Here is an 18,682-nt window from a genome sequence, read left to right as displayed (position 1 = left end):
GGTTCATTGTATTGGTTGAGAATCAAACAGAGAAAAGAGTCAAATGCATCAGAAGTGACAATGGAACAGAATTTTGCAACAAGGTGGTGAATAAGTTCTGTCACAACAAGGGAATCCTTCATCAATTCAGCGCACCTTACACTCCCGAACAAAATGGGGTGGCTGAAAGGCGAAACCGTACACTGGTAGAAGCTGCAAGAACAATGCTGTCATATTCAAAACTTCCATTGATTTTCTGGTGTGAAGCCATCAATGCTATCTACTTTACCTAGAACTGTGTGCTTATGAACAAGAGATTGAACAAGACTCCGTATGAAGTCTTTTATGGAATAAAGCCAAGGGTTAATTTCTTCAGAACATTTGGATGTCCTTGCATAGCGCTCCAAACGAATGCCACTTCAACTTCCAAGTTTGCTGAGAAGGCGGATGAGTGCTACTTTGTAGGCTATGCAGCCGACAAGAGCGCTTATCGTGTTTACAACAAAAAGACCAGAGTAATCTTGGAATCATTTAACATTGATTGGCAAGAATTGAACCCTACGGATGCACACAACGGTCCTAACTGGATGTTTGATTATGAAAGTTTGTTCAAGCAGTTTCGAGGGATGTACGTAACACCAGTTGTACCACCAGTTTCCCTTGTTGTTTATGTTCCTGCTCAACCTGAGAATGATTAGTCAGTTTTGATGCAAGCTGTGTTAAGAGGTCTGGAAAACATTCAAGTAGATGTTCCTGCTCCCGTACTCAATGTTCCACCCGTGGCTAATCAACCAGCCCCGTTAGATGAAGTACAGCCAGCCACAGAGACTACTGAAATGCCACTATCGAAGACACCACAGATTCAGATACCGATTCATACGTGTCAGCCGGTAATGTGGAGCATGATTGAAAATCCTCCAGCTGAACCAAGTGTGGTGGAATCTGTTCCCACACCTCCCTCAGAAGAAGAAATCAAGGTGTAGCTGAGGAAACTCACACAGAGGTTGCTCAGGTTGAACAAGCTCAAAATGAAACTTCTGACCACACCAACTCAACTTCTGTTCCAGCCATCGTTGTGCCTTTCTATGACAACCTATGGGAGGGCCCCATTGCTCAAGAACATTTGGTTGATCAACAAGAAGATGCAAGCGATCCTCAACCAAATGTTCCTGTCAATGTGACTGCTGTTTTTCATCCCATAGAGAGCTTATCAGCGGAGCTTGAAGCAACACCAGTCGAGCATGTCGAACAAATTCCTCAATTGCCAATCCACCGACGACATCCGACTGAGAATATCATTGGAGATCCATCTACTGGCATTCAAACACGCAGTACTTCTGGTAACATTAACATATGTCTTTTTGCTTGTTCATTTCACAGGTCGAGCCCAAGGACTATCGAGTCACACTGAAAGAGAATTCTTGGGTTGAATCCATGCAAGAGGAGCTGTTACAGTTTAAGAAGCAAAATGTTTGGAGGCTAGTAAAGAAACCAGAAAATAAAAGACCGATTGGAACGAAGTGGGTGTTCCGAAATAAAAGGGACGACAAGGGGGTTATCATTAGAAATAAAGCCCGGATTGTTGTACAAGGCTTTTGGTAACGTGAAGGACTTGATTACGATGAAGTTTATGCACCTGTATCCAGATAAGAGGCAATTCGTATCTTTCTGGCCTACGCCTCATACATGAACTTCAAAGTATATCAAATGGACGTGAAGAACGCTTTCTTATATGGAAATGTGAAAGAAGAAATTTACATCAGCCAACCTCCAGGTTTTGAAGATCCAGACCATCCTGATCATGTCTATCTTCTTGACAAGGCACTTTATGGTCTGCACCATGCACCTCGTGCCTGGTATGACACACTGGCTGACCATTTGGTGAAGAATTGGTACAACAGAGGGATTGTCGATCAAACACTCTTTCTCAAGAAGGTAAAGGAAGATCTGATTCTAGTCCAAGTGTATGTTAATGATATTATCTTTGGCTCTACGAATGAGAATCTATGCAAGGAGTTTTCGGACGTAATGCAGAAGCGATTTGAGATGAGTTCCTTGGGGGAGATGACATTCTTCCTGGGCCTACAAGTTGAATAAAAGACGAACGGTACTTTGATTCATCAGAAAAGTATGTTCATGACATTGTTCAGAAATTCAGATTCAAGGACTCAACTGCCATCATGACACCAATCGCTACAAGACCAGTCCTCGCTCCTGATCCATCAGGAAAGCCAGTCGATCAGCACCTGTATAGGTCCATGATTGGCTCACTGATGTATCTCACTGCAAGCAAATCGGACATCATGTTCCCTGTTTGCCAGTGTGCCAGATATCAGTCAGATCCAAGAGAATCCCACATGACCGTTGTCAAACGTATTTTCAGATACTTGAAGGGAAAACCTCGATTGGGACTCTGGTATCCAAAAGAGTCTCCCTTGGAACTTCATGCATTTACTGACAGTGATTATGGGGGATGCAATTTAGACAGAAAGTTAACATCGGGAGGATGCTAATTCCTGGGAAACCGGTTGATCTCATGGCAGTGCAAGAAGCAAGTCATTGTGTCCACTTCAACCGTTGAAGCCGAGTACATTGCCGCATTCAGTTGCTGCTTACAAGTCATTTGGATCCAGCATCAGCTGCTGGATTACGGTTTGAATTTCTATGATACCACGATCAAATGTGATAATGAGGCTACTGTGGCGATTGTTAAAAACCCGGTCCAGCACTCAAAGACAAAGCACATTGACATCCGAGTGCATTTCATTCGCGATTGTTTGATCGTAAGCTTGTCAACATAAAAAGGGTCCATTCTGATTTTAACTTTGCTGATCTCTTTATAAAAGCTTTTAGTCGTGCCCTGTTTTTATTTCTCATTGAACCATTGGGCATGATTTCTGTTGAGTAAATTTTGTCTTTTATTTTACAATTGTAAATATTTTTAAAATATGTCACAATTTTAGAGGGAGAAAATAAGTTAATGTTAACTCGCCAAAAATATTTTCAATTTACTTTAAGAAAAACAAAATCGAGTCACTGAACTTAACAAAAAGATTTTAATTTTATATATAATATTAATTTTATCTTTACTCCTAATTAAGAAAAATTTCAGAAAATTCAAAAAGATTTATCCCGTTTAGAGGGAGCTCCTGTTTAGAGAGAGTCGGATATTTAAAATTTTCAATTGAGAATTTGATCCGACTATATGGAAAATGATAGTACATTGGCATGTAATGATTCTAGCGCGTGAAAAGAATAGATCAAAAGGCTACAAGGTCATTCATAGATGTGTAGATAGGCTTGACAAACAAGCAAGTGTTGGGTGATATAAACCTAAACTCTTGTCGGTTCTAGTGGCTATACACTTATGATGCGGTTGCATGATTCCGTTAAAGTCATATCAATGAAGCTTCAAATGTAATTACACATGTCATACCCAAGCCTCTCTTTACCTGATCACAGTAGTCTTATGAAAATATGTGTCAATTTTAATTTTTATTGAGTCAAGAAAAGCAAGAAAAAGAAAAGGAAAAATAAAAGAGTCAGAAAAAGAGCCAGCTCTAGGAATTTTAACCTCTGCTTTATTTCTTCATTTATTTTGACTCAAGCTTTGGACTTTCTACATTTGTAGTCATACAATATCTGATTGTTAAGGCCCTGAGTCTTCTGCTTTGTTTTATTTTCTTTCTTTTGTTCAAGCCTTGGACTTTCTCTGCGTGATAATATGGTATTATCCGACCTAATTGTTATGGCCTGAACTTCTGCTTTATTTTAATCTTTCTAGATCGAGTCAATTGTACAAAAAGTCAAGTATGCAATATGGAAGTGTCCAAAGTGTTAATAAGTGTACTGTTATCAACTAAGAAAGGTTTAAGTCAAGTTGAGGTGATATGTCAACACAAACTAGACCCGAGATATGATGGAATCAGTAACATGTCTGATTAAGAGGGGACCACAAAAGTTACGTGCCTAATTGAACCTTAAATGTATCACGTTAACATCAAAACACTTGTCAAGTTAAACAGATGGACGATATCTACAATCAATGATGAACTTGTGTCACAATAACATCAAAATGGAAACGCGATCTAGGGTTTTGCAAATCAATATGATTCCATGTTGCGATCGTTTTTATAAATTGATTAATTAATCAATGAAAAGAATTATGTAAATTAATTCAATATTAACTTTGTTTTTAACTAAGTTTTAAATTTTATTTCATTATTTTATTTTGTTTTTATTTTCAAAAATATTATTTACTTTGGTGTTTTAATATTTTATGTTTTATTTTTATTTTTAATTTTAATTTTAATTTTTAAATTTATTTTTATTTTTTATTTGCTATTTTTATTTTTATTTTATTTAAGTTGTAACTTATTTTTGTTTTATTTAATTTTGTCAAAAGAGATCGATTTTGCCAACGTTAACAGTTATAGACCGACAAAAGAAAATTCACTAAAACAACCAAGTGCTTGGATTCGGTGGTTAAATATTTTTCGGGTTTGAATAAGAAAATGTTTTTTAAGACCGAGGTCTGAGAGTGTATTTTCGGTAAATACTCGTGATGTTTTGACCTTATCGCGAGATAGGCTGACCCTATATATAAGGGTCACACAAAATATCTTTCACTATTCACATCTACATTTTACCAAACACTCTCTCACTTTCTGTCTCTATCTTATCTTCCAAACCCTTATATTTTTTCAATATCCACGATCAATCTGGCCTCCTTATCACGTTTTGATCATGAATATGAAACCCACACCCATGGTATAACATCATCATAATCATCATCCAATCTTCATCTTTTCTTTGTGGGTTCTTGCAGATCTGGCGACAGTTCATATGAACAGTCGGCCAGATCTTGTGGTGGTTCTTCAAATCTGTTAAGATTATCATGCTTAGCAACTGTCAATTAGTCCTATAGATCATGAATATCATCTTTAATTGTTAGTTTTAGGTTTGATTTTGTATAGTGGTAGATCTAGGGTTTGTTCGGACTTTTTAGAGTCCAATTGACTAAGTAAACCAAAGGGGTTATGCTTCAAACTCTCCAGAAAGCTAATTCGGGTCAAGGCGATTAGCTAGGAAGAAAAATGGATCAAAAAGGGTCTAAGTAACTTTTTCGCATAAAGAGGGTCTTTCGCTTCGCATGCTCTATGTGAAGCGAATTAGATTTCTATTTCGCTTCGCATCTACATGCGATGCGAAATGATTTTCTTGTTCGCTTCGCATCAACATGCGATACGAAATATCATCTTGGTTCATATCGCATAGCCATACGAAGCGAAATGAAAGCCCATGCGAAATTCCAACACTTAGAAAATTTTTCAGATTTCTGGACCGATTGGCTACTGGACTGTTTTGACAAATATGGACTGTTGGACTATTGGACTGTTTTGGACATACAAACTTAATATATTTTGGACTAACTTATTGAAAGACTAAAATCAACTTCTTAACTCATTAATACTAAATTGAATACAATCAATTAACTATAAGTAATTAATTAAACTAAGTATTTTGTACATACTTTACCATTTGTATATAACTCGTATGTTATCTTGGTTATTATTTAATGAAGATTCTCATGATCTTAATGCATGATTTCAGGCACATAATTTATATTGTCTTCTCGAGGAACCAAAAGATAAGAAGGACAAGGTGTTCACCTCAATGATCAAGGGGTTAAGGCAGTCACCCCTTGAGTATGCTATCACTGCTAACCGACCATTTACTCTAAATGGGTTACAGAGTTCTGGGCTTTTGCTACACCTGCTGATGATGCTCTTTCAATCAATACAAAGGTGACGGGTAAGACATTGAAGATTACAGAAGGGGATATTAGACGTGCATTGAAGATAAAAGATGAGCCAGATCATTTGTATGAGAAAGGTGACAGCGCTAAGCTGAGTGAGTTTATGATAAGAATGGGTTATGATACTGAGTGGAAAATTTTGGAGAAGAAACACTTGCCACCTTATTGGAGATTCCTATTCCACATAGTGACTCATTGTATGTCGGACATACGTGGTGGTTTTGATAGCATGAGGGTTGATTGGGTGCAGATTATATATACACTGACAACCCCTAGGAGAAGTTCAATTACTCTCAGAGGTTGTTCTTGTGCATGATGGCCAATGCAAAGAATGAGTCAACATGGCTAATGTATCCAAGATTTGTGCAACTGTTGCTTGATGATATGATTCCCGATGCACCCAGACCACCTCACAAGAAGGCTAAAGATAAGAAGTCGCTGCCCGAGCCTTACCACGTCAATGAAATCAGGCAGTCGATCTTTGGGATTTTGTTGAGTACAAAGGGGAAGGGTCATCAGTACCAAGGTGAAATACCGAAACCCAAGTTTGGGTTGGTTGAGGAAACTGAGCCTACGAGGGATGAGGATGAAGCAGAAAGTGGGGAGCATGTTCCATCTGAGCCAGAAGTTGAGGCTGAGGCTGAGTAGGGTGACTCGTCCGATGAGCCACTAGAAGATAGAACCAAGACAAAGCACGATCTCAAGTGGAAGGCTGCCGACAAGCCTTCCGTTGGTGGTTCTTCTAGAAAAGATAAAGGTGCTGAAGAAGAGGAGGAAGAGGAACGTTAGCCCTTAAAGCGATTGAAAAAGCTTGCGGACTCCCAGAAGTATTCAAAGCTCGTTGTCAAGCTTTCTACAAAAGGTAAGCCATCCTCTACCCCTGACCCTCAAGTAGTTTCACCTGAAACCTTGGCCAAGACCCTAAGAGACCAAGATGTAGCCAAGATTAAGGTTCCTATCTACAAGAAACCCAAAACCCGAATCAAAGCCAAAGCCAAACCAAGAAAAACCATGTTACACGACTCACCCGATGAATCACCGAAACCCTCACCAAAAGACCAACCTATTTCAACTTTCTTATCACAAATACCACCTTCACCACCTCAATCACAACCACAAACCACCACTCCACCCGAACAACCTACACAAAACGAACCCTTAACAACCTCGCCATTCAGCTCACCCATCAAATCAACAAGCCTATGGAGCCAAACTATTATTACCTCACCACCAACATAACCACCACCATCAACCTTAGAAGCAAGAGCCTACACACCATTATTCTCAACACCACCCGCCTCTACAACCTCGCCACTACCTACCCAATCCATTACCCTTCCATTTCAAACAACATCACCACCCATCCTTTCTGATACACCTCCAACCACCATCCTTTCACCCAAGCCCATCGCAAAAGGAAAGTATTCGACACCTCCAGTGTACGTTGATCCTATCCTCGATAGGATCATCGCCCTAGAAGAATCAAACGTGAAAAGGGCTGAGCATGAGCTGGTGCTTCTTGAGTATATAATGACTCAGAAAAGGAAAGAAGTTGAAGATGCCAAAGAGAAGGAGAAGTTGGTGTCAAGGGTTCAGATCTTGGAAGAACAGAAAGAGCTGAAAGATGCTCTCATAGAAAGTCAATGACTCTTGATCAATCAACTCCAAGGTCGGATTCAAAATCAACAAGAACTACTCAACACAGAAGCACTGCAGAATGCCAATCTAAGGGCATCCCACTCTAAACTGGGAGACAGAGTGGAAATGCTAGAGAAAAATGTACCTACTGCCACTGTACTTGAAGCCCGTCTATTCAAGAAGGTTAAAGATGCCACTACCTCTGCCGATGCTAAACGAGAAGCTCCAGAGTCCAGAGTCTCAATGATCGAGGGACAGTTAGCATCGTCCTCCTCTCTCGGTACACTTATTGTTGAAAACACTGAACTAAGAACTGATATTGAGGCTATCTGAGCTAAGGTTGCAGAGCAGGAGCGTCTCAATGAGCTCCAGTTGAAGATCAATGAAGAGATGAACGAGAAGTACAAGGCGGCCTCTGAGCTAATCGGAATGCGTGATGATGATTTTGCCACGCTCGAGGCCTGTCTTGATTCTGTTTTTGGAACTTGGGGGAAATCTGCCACCGTTGCACAACTTGGTGGATCCCAGCCTACCGCAGGTCCAAGTGTGGCCGTGCGTGCTGAACAAATTGGTGGATCGGAATAAGAGGCGACTGTGGGTCGGGTTGCACCACAGATCGGCCAGGCTGCAAGCGTTGTAGGTACCAGCTTGGGGATGTCTCATGTTGAACAATCTCAACCCCAAGCTGGTGGAGATGGAGACGGTAATGACGGTGATGATGAAGATGATAGTGACAATGAGAGTGATGATGACGAGGATGAAGATGATGACGTGGATGAAAATGTCCACGACAGTTTCGATGAGGATGATAATGATAATGATGGAGGTGATGGTGGAGAAGGAGGGGCCGATGCAGCAGGAGGTGGAGGTGGAGTTAACACTCAATCACCTCCACATGCTCAAGAAACACATCCAGATCCTGCTGCACACAACTCTGCTGGCAAGGTGAGGCAGGACGACTCTAGAATAGCAGATATATATAACGAGTTGTTTCCTGCAGGTAATATTGCAGTTGTAATGGATGATTTCATTGAAGCCAGGAAAACACTTGAACCGGTTCAATCCTATGTGGCTAAGGAACTTGGAGATGATTTCTACATCAATTACTCGCCAAATCCAGACACACCACCTACTCAAGATCAAGCATCTGCCGCACCTGCTCGTGATCCCGTCATTGATCCAGCCACCGATTTGTCACAAGTAACACAGAAGAAGAAACGAAAGACACATCTCGTGACAAGTCGTGCCAGCACCCGCACCCTCAACTACCCCTATCACGACGACTCTTTGATTGTATATTCAAAATAAAATCGGGAGAACAGTAGTTGGCGATTAGAAGATACAGCGGAGATCTCATCTACCTCACCCATAAAGAGCTAAGTACACTACCTGAGCTTGACATCAATTATCTTCGAAAAGCTCTGGGTACGGGGGAATATGATGATACGTTGGAAGGTTGGGTCACCACTCATCTACATCACCAGTCGAAAGTGGGCTACAAGGATTTTGAAGTAAATAAGGGTCGGAAATTCAAGAACCCAAGAGAGATTGACCCAGCCACTGGACAGCCGCGAGTTATGTGGAGATATAGGGCAACAAAAGACAGTTACATTATTTACCATGGTAAGCCCTATATTCCAAACACGCTCCGAGACTTTATTGGCTGGGAATTTGATAACACCACGGGTGAAGCCGTCATACATTGCCGGAACATGCACGAACTTCGTATGTTTGATGAGCACGAGCTGATGGGTCTGCACAGGGAACACGTTCTAAAGATCTACAACTCACCCTTGCGCACCGTCAAGGACATTGGTCGTTAGAACACAGACCAGGTAGTTGAAGCATTCAACAAGTTTGTCAAGAGACTTGTTGAACTTCCACTTTCCGAGGACGAATTCTTGGAATATGATACCGACAGTTTCCAATACTAAAAACTAGAGGGAGATTGTTAGGTCCCGTTTGTGTATCTAAGTCTTTTGTATTGGCAGTTATGTATTTGTGTATGTTTTGGGCTTGTAATGTTATTTTTGTATGTATTGGGCCTTGGTCCACTGTAAAGAAGTCCATTAGGCATTAGTGAATATAAACACTTCTCATGGATGCTTCCCTATAAATAGGATGCATGCCATGAGAAGAAGAAGCCTTTAGTCAATTTGTCCTTCACATCTTTCTTTCTAGTTCTCTCTCACTCTCACTTCTCACGTCCGAACATAAACACTCAAGATCCGAGACCAAAGGTAGCTTGGTGTGATATTCCGCTAGCACTGAGTTTGGTTGATTCAAAACACGTTGTTAGATCCATCCGCGTTGAAACCTACAAATTTGTTATAAAACTTATGAATTAGTGGTAGGTACTCGTTTTCTATACATCATACATTAAATAGACATTCCTAGATGAAAGCAAAATAGCAACATGCTAATTATCAGAGCAAGCTAACCTATATGAAGTGAGGACTTCTATATGTTCTAAGCTTTGGTCATAAAAACTATAGCGACAACATGGTGTGGGAGTGATAACGCCTTACAATGATAACATGCTATCACAAAATCCTAAACATGAAGTGATCGTGCACAAGTTAAACCAACTCACACTGTATTGGTTCATGATAGAGAACTTTTATTTACTAATCATATATACGCGTAACTAAGTCATACAGCTTGAACATGTTTTCACGTAATTCTTTTTTTGCATAATTGTTTTTCACATTCCTTTCAATTAGTTGAGCTTAAAAGGTTATTATAAAGTTGTAATGAGCCAACAACATTAAATGAATATATTAATGAACCTAAACGAATGGACTTAACTAAACATGAATGAAGCTAAACATAAACGAGACATGTGTTTATATTAATTTGTTTATTAGAAAGCAAACATAAAAAGACTTTGTATTAAACATTTTACAAATCATTCACTTAACATTCGGTTTATTTACAACCTAGGTGTCAAATTTGAAAAATATTGCTCCTATGCTTAGTGATTTTGTGTACGCAGCCCCTTGGTTGTTACCTTACCTCCTTTTTCTCCCAAGAGGTGCTAACTCCCAGCTCTCAATGTTCACACGTCTACTTTCTATTTCTATATATTCTAATAATATGCGGATGGTTAAACAAATGGCTCCTTGTTACGTCACTATCTATTGATTTAATATAAACAATTGGCACCAGATCTTCCATCAGCCTATATAAATACATGTGTTGTGTTGTGTTGTTTAAGGCAAACAGAATTGTGTCTCATTTCTCTCAGCACATCGGATATAAACCAACAGGTTTTCCACAAAATAATATTCAATGGCGACCACCGTCGAAAACCGCCCCCAGTTCCACCATGAACCTGGTCTATCCGCCACCACTGTCGTTCGTTCCTACAGTCCTAATCACCAGCGTTCCGATTCACCAATCCGCGGCTTCAAATATCCCGTGGCTAGGAGAGATGTTACGACACGTAAAAAGGTTGTCCTTGACATGCCCGATACGAGCGAAGACGAGGTTGACTACAGTGATGCCATTAAAAAGTCAAAGTTCAAGTTGGAAACCTCCGTTTTTGACACGCGGGATGCGGGTACGGCTGACCAATGGATCGAGCGCAACCCATCGATGGTTCGGCTAACGGGAAAACATCCATTCAACTCCGAACCACCGTTGACTAAACTCATGCAACATGGGTTTATAACCCCTGCCCAACTTCACTACGTTCGAAACCACGGTCCAGTCCCCAACGCTAGCTGGGATGACTGGACCGTGGAAATATGCGGCCTGGTGAAACGACCTGCGTGTTTCACCATGGCGCAGCTGGTTAGAGACTTTCCTAGCCGTGAGTTCCCAGCGACATTGGTTTGCGCCGGGAACCGTCGGAAGGAACAGAATCTGACCAAACAGACCATAGGGTTTAACTGGGGCGCAGCCGGGATATCCACATCCGTTTGGAGAGGGGTGCCATTGGTTCATCTTTTGAAAAGTTGTGGAATTTATAGCCGGAAGAAAGGGGCGATGAATGTGTGTTTTGAGGGTGCGGAGGATCTCCCCGGAGGCGGTGGCTCGAAATATGGGACCAGTATAAGTATCGAAATGGCGATGGATCCGGCGAGGGATATTATATTGGCTTACATGCAGAACGGGGAGAAGTTGTTGCCGGATCATGGGTTTCCGGTGAGGATGATAATTCCTGGGTTTATTGGTGGCAGGATGGTGAAGTGGTTGAAGCGGATTATAGTGACTACACCGGAGTCGGAGAGTTATTACCATTTCAAAGATAACCGTGTGTTTCCGTCGCATGTGGACGCGGAGCTAGCCAATTCCGAAGGTACAATATTATTATTATTATTATTATTATTATTATTATTATTATAACGACATGATGTTATTTTTTAAATGTTATTTATTTTAGAGAACAAATATCGAGTAATTCATTTGTTTTATTAATAGAAATAATTCATTTACGATACATTAACCGATAACTTATGCGGCTAAGGTGACCGACTACGTTTCTAACTATCATTTTATATAATTTTACTAAATATAACTTTGATCGCTGTATTTGTATAGGTTGGTGGTATAAGCCTGAGTATATAATTAACGAGCTCAACATAAACTCTGTGATTACAACACCCTGCCAGGAGGAGATATTGCCGATTAATTCTTGGACAACTCAGAGGCCTTACACCTTGAGGGGCTATGCTTATTCAGGTAATTTGTGCTTCCTCCTTACCTTTTTTCGAATAATATTTCTTTACTACTGTTATATTTCTTAAAACTAAATCATTTGTCAAAGTCATTAATAGATCGATACTTTAAAGTAAGCTTAATTTACTTGGTTTATTTAATATTAACATTTTAGTAACGGAAATAAATAGTTTAATTTACTAGGTTTAATTGATAAATATTTTAAAATAGTTTGTTTGAGTAATTTTAATATCTTAATTGCAAATTGCTCTAGGATCAAAGAGGTAAAAGAGAAATATATAGCGTTCGATCACTGTCTTTGGATTCAGCAGTCATTTATGAAAAGAATATTTTGTGTTTAAAAAGAATACTTTATGTTTAAAAGAATACTTCGACTTAATTAATTATATATTCACCGAGGGTAATGATAGATGGATAATTAATAATCGTCCATCATTGGATATTTAAAAGGTTGTTAAAAAATTAGATATTTAAATGAATTAAATGGTAAATAATATATGGTTACGTTTGGGTGAGGTTTGTGGGGATATTGGTTTTTAATTAAGATTTGAACCATCGCTTTTGACCGTTTCTTAACCTTTTTGAGACATGAATATAAAAGTCAACTTCGATCATTTCAAAACAATAATATGCTTGATTATATGGCAAAACTCGTTGCGTGCTAGCGTAGGCGTGTGGCTAGTCGAAATTAACAGAGATTAATCATGATTACTTTGATTAAAATTTATATTTAATTCTCTGAATATACATGTATATACCATACTTTCTTATATGATTTTCTATTTTGACCGATTTTAATCAATAACAATTAATTGATAACTAGTCGATGGGATATCAACTAATTAGGGATTAATCAACGCTCAGGGGGAGTTTTGCTATCATGGATATTTAAGATGTGTCAGTTTATATTGATTTTAATAATAAAGGATCTAAAGGGAGATACGTTAATAACTAAAGTATTATCTAATCATCTAATTAATCTCGCGGGTCGAGGGTCAATGCTAAGATTGAGATCAACAAGAAAATAAAATAATATGTAATGTTAGATATTAAATGATGCAGGGGGTGGGAAGAAAGTGACACGTGTGGAGGTAACATTGGACGGAGGAGACACGTGGAGGCTATGTAGCCTGGACCACAAGGAGAAACCAAACAAGTATGGCAAATACTGGTGCTGGTGCTTTTGGTCATTGGAGGTTGAGGTTCTGGACCTTCTTAGTGCCAAAGAGATTGCGGTTCGAGCCTGGGATGAGACCTTCAATACCCAACCCGAGAAGCTCATTTGGAATCTCATGGTAATTACCATGTACCCCTTTACTTTTATTTTCTATTTGTTCATATGCATGTTGCTTTTATTTGACACTAATTATTATGCTATGATTTGTAATAACAGGGTATGATGAACAATTGTTGGTTCCGAGTGAAAACCAACATGTGCAAACCTCACAAAGGCGAGATAGGGATCGTGTTCGAGCACCCGACTCAACCCGGAAACCAATCCGGTGGATGGATGGTTCTTGAGAAGCACCTAGAGATGTCATCGGAGTTGGCAAACCCAACCCTCAAGAAGAGTGTTTCATCTCCTTTCATGAACACAAGTTCCTTAACCTACTCAATGTCCGAAGTCAAGAAACACAACTCAGCCGACTCGGCTTGGATCGTGGTCCACGGTCACATCTACGACTGCACCAAGTTCCTCAAATCCCACCCCGGTGGTACCGACAGCATACTCATCAACGCTGGAACCGACTGCACCGAAGAGTTCGATGCAATCCATTCCGACAAGGCCAAAAAGCTCTTGGAAGAGTACCGAATTGGTGAACTCGTAACCACGGGTTATAGCTCTGATAACTCAGGTGCGTCATCGCCAAACAACACGGTCCATGATGCCACTAATTACACCACCTCACACTTAGCCACTATCAATGAAGTTGCTCCTACACCTACAAGAAACATAGCCTTAATCCCACGTGAAAAGATCCCATGCAAACTCATCTCAAAAACATCAGTCTCACACGACGTCAGGCTATTCTGCTTCGCCCTTCCATCACCAGAACAAGTTCTCGGGTTACCCGTAGGCAAACATATATTCTTATGTGCTTCCATTGATGACAAGCTATGCATGAGAGCCTATACACCAACTAGTACCATTGATAAAATTGGGTACTTTGAGTTGCTAGTCAAGATTTACTTCAAAGGGGTCGAACCCAAGTTCCCGAATGGCGGGCTAATGACACAGTATCTCGAGTCGTTACCCCTTGGCTCTTCGATCGAGATTAAAGGGCCGTTAGGTCACATCGAGTACACGGGTAAGGGGACGTTTTTGGTGCACGGTAAACCAAAGTTTGCAAAGAAGTTAGCCATGTTCGCAGGTGGGACGGGGATTACACCGATATATCAAGTGATGCAGGCGATCTTTAAGGATCCAGAAGAAGATACAAAGATGTATTTGGTGTATGCAGATCGTACAGAAGACGATATATTGTTGAGGGATGAGCTTGATGCATGGGCTCAAAAGTATGAAGATAGGGTGAAAGTGTGGTATGTTGTGGGAAAATCTGTTAGAGAAGGGTGGAAATACAGTGTAGGATTTGTGAATGAGGATATTATGTGAGAGCATGCTCCAGAGGGTGGTGAAGACACATTGGCTTTGGCTTGTGGACCGCCACCCATGATTCAGTTTGCCATAAACCCTAGTTTGGAGAAGATGGGCTATGATATTAAGGATTCAGTACTGGTGTTTTAGGTCGTTTTGTTTTGTTGTAATGGAAGCGGGTTAAGGTTTTACCTTAAAATAAAGTCAATGTGTATATAATGCTAGCTTACTAATATTGTACCAGTCAACAAATGACTTCAGAGCTTACTAATAAAAGAAAGGTATAATAATTGCTTTGATTTGATGTGGTTTGAAGCCAATATATCTCTTTTACTTTTTTCACATGTAATTTTCTGTATTTTCAAATTTATTTTAACATACAATGTATTTCTTGTTAACATGGTCACTGGCACCTAATGAATTTTATTTTAACTATAGTATACATACATATCATTAAGGAAATTTTACACTATCTCCTATGATTGTCACTTGTCACCAGAAAGAGTAGAACCTTTAGCGGCGACAATGGTCGACACTAATACCCCTAGTTGTCGTTGCTGAAGATATTAGCTATGTTGCCACTATTGTGTCGCCATAATTCCTTGGGGCTACTGCTCCCTAGCCTCCGTTAATGGGTCGCCAAGACTTTGATAGAGACGGATTTTCACATTTCTAGCACAATAAAACACGATTATTAATCTAATTAATAAATGAAACATGCATGCTTAATTTCTCCTTAAAAATCGATTAAATTGCATGATTTCCATATAACTTTTACATAAAACTACAAGAAGAGTTTGACAATGGTGGTTAGCGGCGGCTAAAGTTACAGCAGCGTAATGGTGGATGAAGTTGCAGGTGCCTGGAGCTTGAAACCAGTGAAACGAAGGCGGCTGGAGCTTGGATCTTGATAGTGGCGGGTGACGTTCTTGGCGGTAGCGATAGCGGTAGCGGTTGCAAGCAGTGCGACGGCTGAAGTTGGATGGATTGTGGAGGCGGCTGAAGTTGCATGCGGCTGACAGTGGAGGAGGCGGAGAAGATGGTGAAGGGATATGTAGATGAGTTTTTAAAATATAATTAAGGTTGGATGGTGAAATGTTATGTGCAAATTCTAGCCCTTGATCAATTTCTATATCAACGGTTCAGATTAAGCCTTGAACTGAGCACACGGATCGTGGGAGACAGTTTGAGCGGTGACAAGAAAAATGGTACCGCTATTATTCTGTGTCGTCGTTAAAACCGTCACCATTAATGATGGAGTTTCTTGTAATGTGCAGAATATATAAAGTAAAGGTTATGAGAGAGAATAGTAAAGAAATTCAAAAAGATGACAAGTTTATCCAGCGTGCGATATAGTCTTAGCTGGTTAGTTATATAAATAGACGATGAAGAAAAGTAAAAAAGTTTTATGACTAAAAAAATAATTTAAGTTATTTGAGTTTCATTTAGAGCATTGACAATCAAGCCTGTATATCCATAGAGAAAACAAATAAAACTCCACCACATTGAATTGTTCATAAATGAGAAAAAGTAATAGAAAACTAAGTACATTTATATATTTATAGACTTACAGTTGCCCCTCTATATGTTATTGTAAATTGTAAGTGTATGAAAAGATAAAAATTAATAAAAGTAAGTATTTATGAGAAAGATTGATAGAGATGGGGGGTCGAATGTGTTCTCGATCAATGAGTGTAAGTGGGGAGTATTCATATCCAATAATATCAATATTTTTAAAAGGCAACTTGTGAACTGGATTATTAGACCTTTGCCATAAGACATTCGTATATATACTTCTTGGTTCTTCAACTTTTATTCTAAACTTTAGTTCATTAAACTTTTGATATAAAAGTTTCACGTACAAACTTTTTGCCATGTATATCAACTTTAGTTTACATATTTATTTTTTAACCCTTCAACTTTGGTTATGAAATTTATACTCTATCAACTTACATATTTACCTTTTGGCCCTTAGACTTTTGTATGAAACTTTATCACAAAACTTTTACCACAACAAACCCAATCGATACCGACTGACTTCCTGTCACGTAACGGGCACACCACATGATAGTTTTCGAACATGTAATGCATTTAAGTCACTTTGTCATAAACACGTAGAAATACTTGTTTGTTTAATAAATAACTTTTTATTAAGCTTTTAATGAAGGGAATAAAAAATTTTAATTAACAACTCGTTTAAGTTTCTTGGTTTTGGTAAGAAATATTTTTTAAAATCTTAAGGTATGTTTGGTATGACGTAATGAAATGGATGAGGGAATGAAATGGGCGTGGGAATGGAATGGACCAAGAAATGAAATTGAAACATTACTATTTCGTTGTCATGTTTGGTTACCATATAGGAATGGAATGATCAACTTTATTATTATTATTATTATTATTATTATTATTATTATTATTATTATTATTATTATTATTCCAGAAGTAATAGTAATAAATAATATTGATAATATGAATATTCGTATTAACTCATTTTTAAGACTTATGCGTTTCAACGAGACCACTAAAGCGAATAAAAATAATTATAAAATGTTGAATCACGCATGTGTGTTATGAAGCGTTGACTTGTCAAATAATTTTAATAATATTGATAATACGGTAATAACTCTAATATAATAATTGTTATATTATAATATAAAAAATAATGATAATATAATAAAATTAATAGCAATAATATAATAATCCAATAATGTAATAATAATTATAATATAATAATAACCATGTTATTATTATTATTGATTTCATTCCTTGAATGAATGGAAAAAAAAAAGCACTTACTTCTTAAGAAACGAAAATCTTATATTTGGAAGGAATTTTATTTACTATGTAATGGCTTATTTCATTACCACATAACAATCAAACATGGTTTTTTCATTTCTTTAAAATAACACATTCTATTTTGTCTCTCATTCCTTTATACCAAACGCTATCTTAGTTTTGAATAATTGTAATTCTGAGTTGCAAATTGTTTTAGGATAAAAGAGGTAAAAAGAGAAAGTAATCCAGAAGTGATTGTACGTTGACCAATACTTTTTATGATTTCATAATCTTTCACGCCCTTCATGTATGAGAGAGAATACAACTGAATCCAATACTAATTCCAATAAAAGAGGAATAAATACTAAACAACATATCCTAAATATAAATAGGATGTGTATAAAATAAATCAAGAATATTTTCTAATACGTTCCATCATTGTCTTAATTTGAGTCAACGCTCATGAAAAACATACTATTTTATGCCTATTTGGAATTTCCAGCCAAACCCAATCCAGGAAGTTCTTTTGGTTTTGGAATCTTATGTCAAGTAACCCACCTTTCTATGGAAAACGAACCTGAGCCCAATAAGAAAAGGTGATGCATGAAATACTCAGGACATTTGTTTGAAAATGTGATGCATGAAATATTCGAGGCATTTGTTCGAATATTAGAATAGGTTAAAAGAAACTTCTTTACTTGAAAATTTTTCTTCATATTTAATTCTGTTCGCGTATGTTGCCTTTAATATTCCCTAAAATATTCTTCTTCAAATCCTATTTCCAGATTCCAACCAGCAGATTTTGTGCGTGATGCAAGAGGGACTCATTTATATACAAAACATCAAGTAATATTTCCAACAGTACCATACCTTATGAAATATAAATCAGAAACATAAAGTTGCGGGTTACGAAGTTACTTGCAGTTTCTTCGTTACCGGTAGTGAAAGAATACAAAAAAACAACTCAAATTGAAACTAAAAACCAAAAAAAATGAATACGTGTACTAAAAAAAGACCTTGTTTTGAATACAACCCCGTTTTTTTTAATCAAATTCATGTTGGAGTGTTGAAAAAAAAAGGTTAACCAAAACCATGTATTTATTAAGTTATTTATTTTCAATAATGAACGCAAGTTATTAAAGAAAATTAAAATAATTAAAAAGAAAATAAGTTAAAAGACGTTTTTAATTTAT

At 38.1% G+C, this 18,682-nt stretch overlaps 2 protein-coding genes across 2 annotated transcripts; both read left to right on the top strand.

The window, feature by feature from the left end:
- The first annotated feature begins 284 nt into the window (after positions 1-284).
- LOC143630041 (uncharacterized) lies at positions 285-677 on the top strand. The gene has a single exon (XM_077099148.1). The coding sequence runs from the start codon at positions 285-287 to the stop codon at positions 675-677; it is 393 nt and encodes a 130-aa protein (XP_076955263.1).
- A 10,274-nt stretch (positions 678-10,951) lies between these two features.
- Positions 10,952-14,764, top strand: LOC143630070 (nitrate reductase [NADH]-like). The gene is made up of 4 exons (XM_077099169.1): positions 10,952-11,738; positions 11,981-12,121; positions 13,181-13,413; positions 13,512-14,764. Exons 1-4 carry the CDS (start codon positions 11,033-11,035, stop codon positions 14,730-14,732), a joined length of 2,301 nt encoding a protein of 766 aa, XP_076955284.1. The 5' UTR covers positions 10,952-11,032; the 3' UTR covers positions 14,733-14,764.
- Positions 14,765-18,682: the final 3,918 nt, after the last annotated feature.

Source organism: Bidens hawaiensis, unplaced genomic scaffold, assembly GCF_021521415.1.
Source record: "Bidens hawaiensis isolate Kalapana, Puna unplaced genomic scaffold, B.hawaiensis_p1.1 tig00005523_1, whole genome shotgun sequence".
NCBI classification, from domain to species: domain Eukaryota; kingdom Viridiplantae; phylum Streptophyta; class Magnoliopsida; order Asterales; family Asteraceae; genus Bidens; species Bidens hawaiensis.
The sequence above is the reverse complement of the archived record's forward strand: the minus strand, read 5'-3'. Positions and strand labels throughout refer to the sequence as shown.

What these genes read in the sequence shown, in the direction of transcription:
- LOC143630041 (XM_077099148.1), top strand. Translation starts at nt 285, where the DNA reads ATGAACAAGAGATTGAACAAGACTCCGTATGAAGTCTTTTATGGAATA.
- LOC143630070 (XM_077099169.1), top strand. Translation starts at nt 11,033, where the DNA reads ATGGTTCGGCTAACGGGAAAACATCCATTCAACTCCGAACCACCGTTG. An exon ending in GGAGCTAGCCAATTCCGAAG is followed by an intron (nt 11,739 to 11,980) that starts GTACAATATTAT and finishes GTATTTGTATAG; the next exon opens with GTTGGTGGTATAAGCCTGAG. An exon ending in GAGGGGCTATGCTTATTCAG is followed by an intron (nt 12,122 to 13,180) that starts GTAATTTGTGCT and finishes TAAATGATGCAG; the next exon opens with GGGGTGGGAAGAAAGTGACA.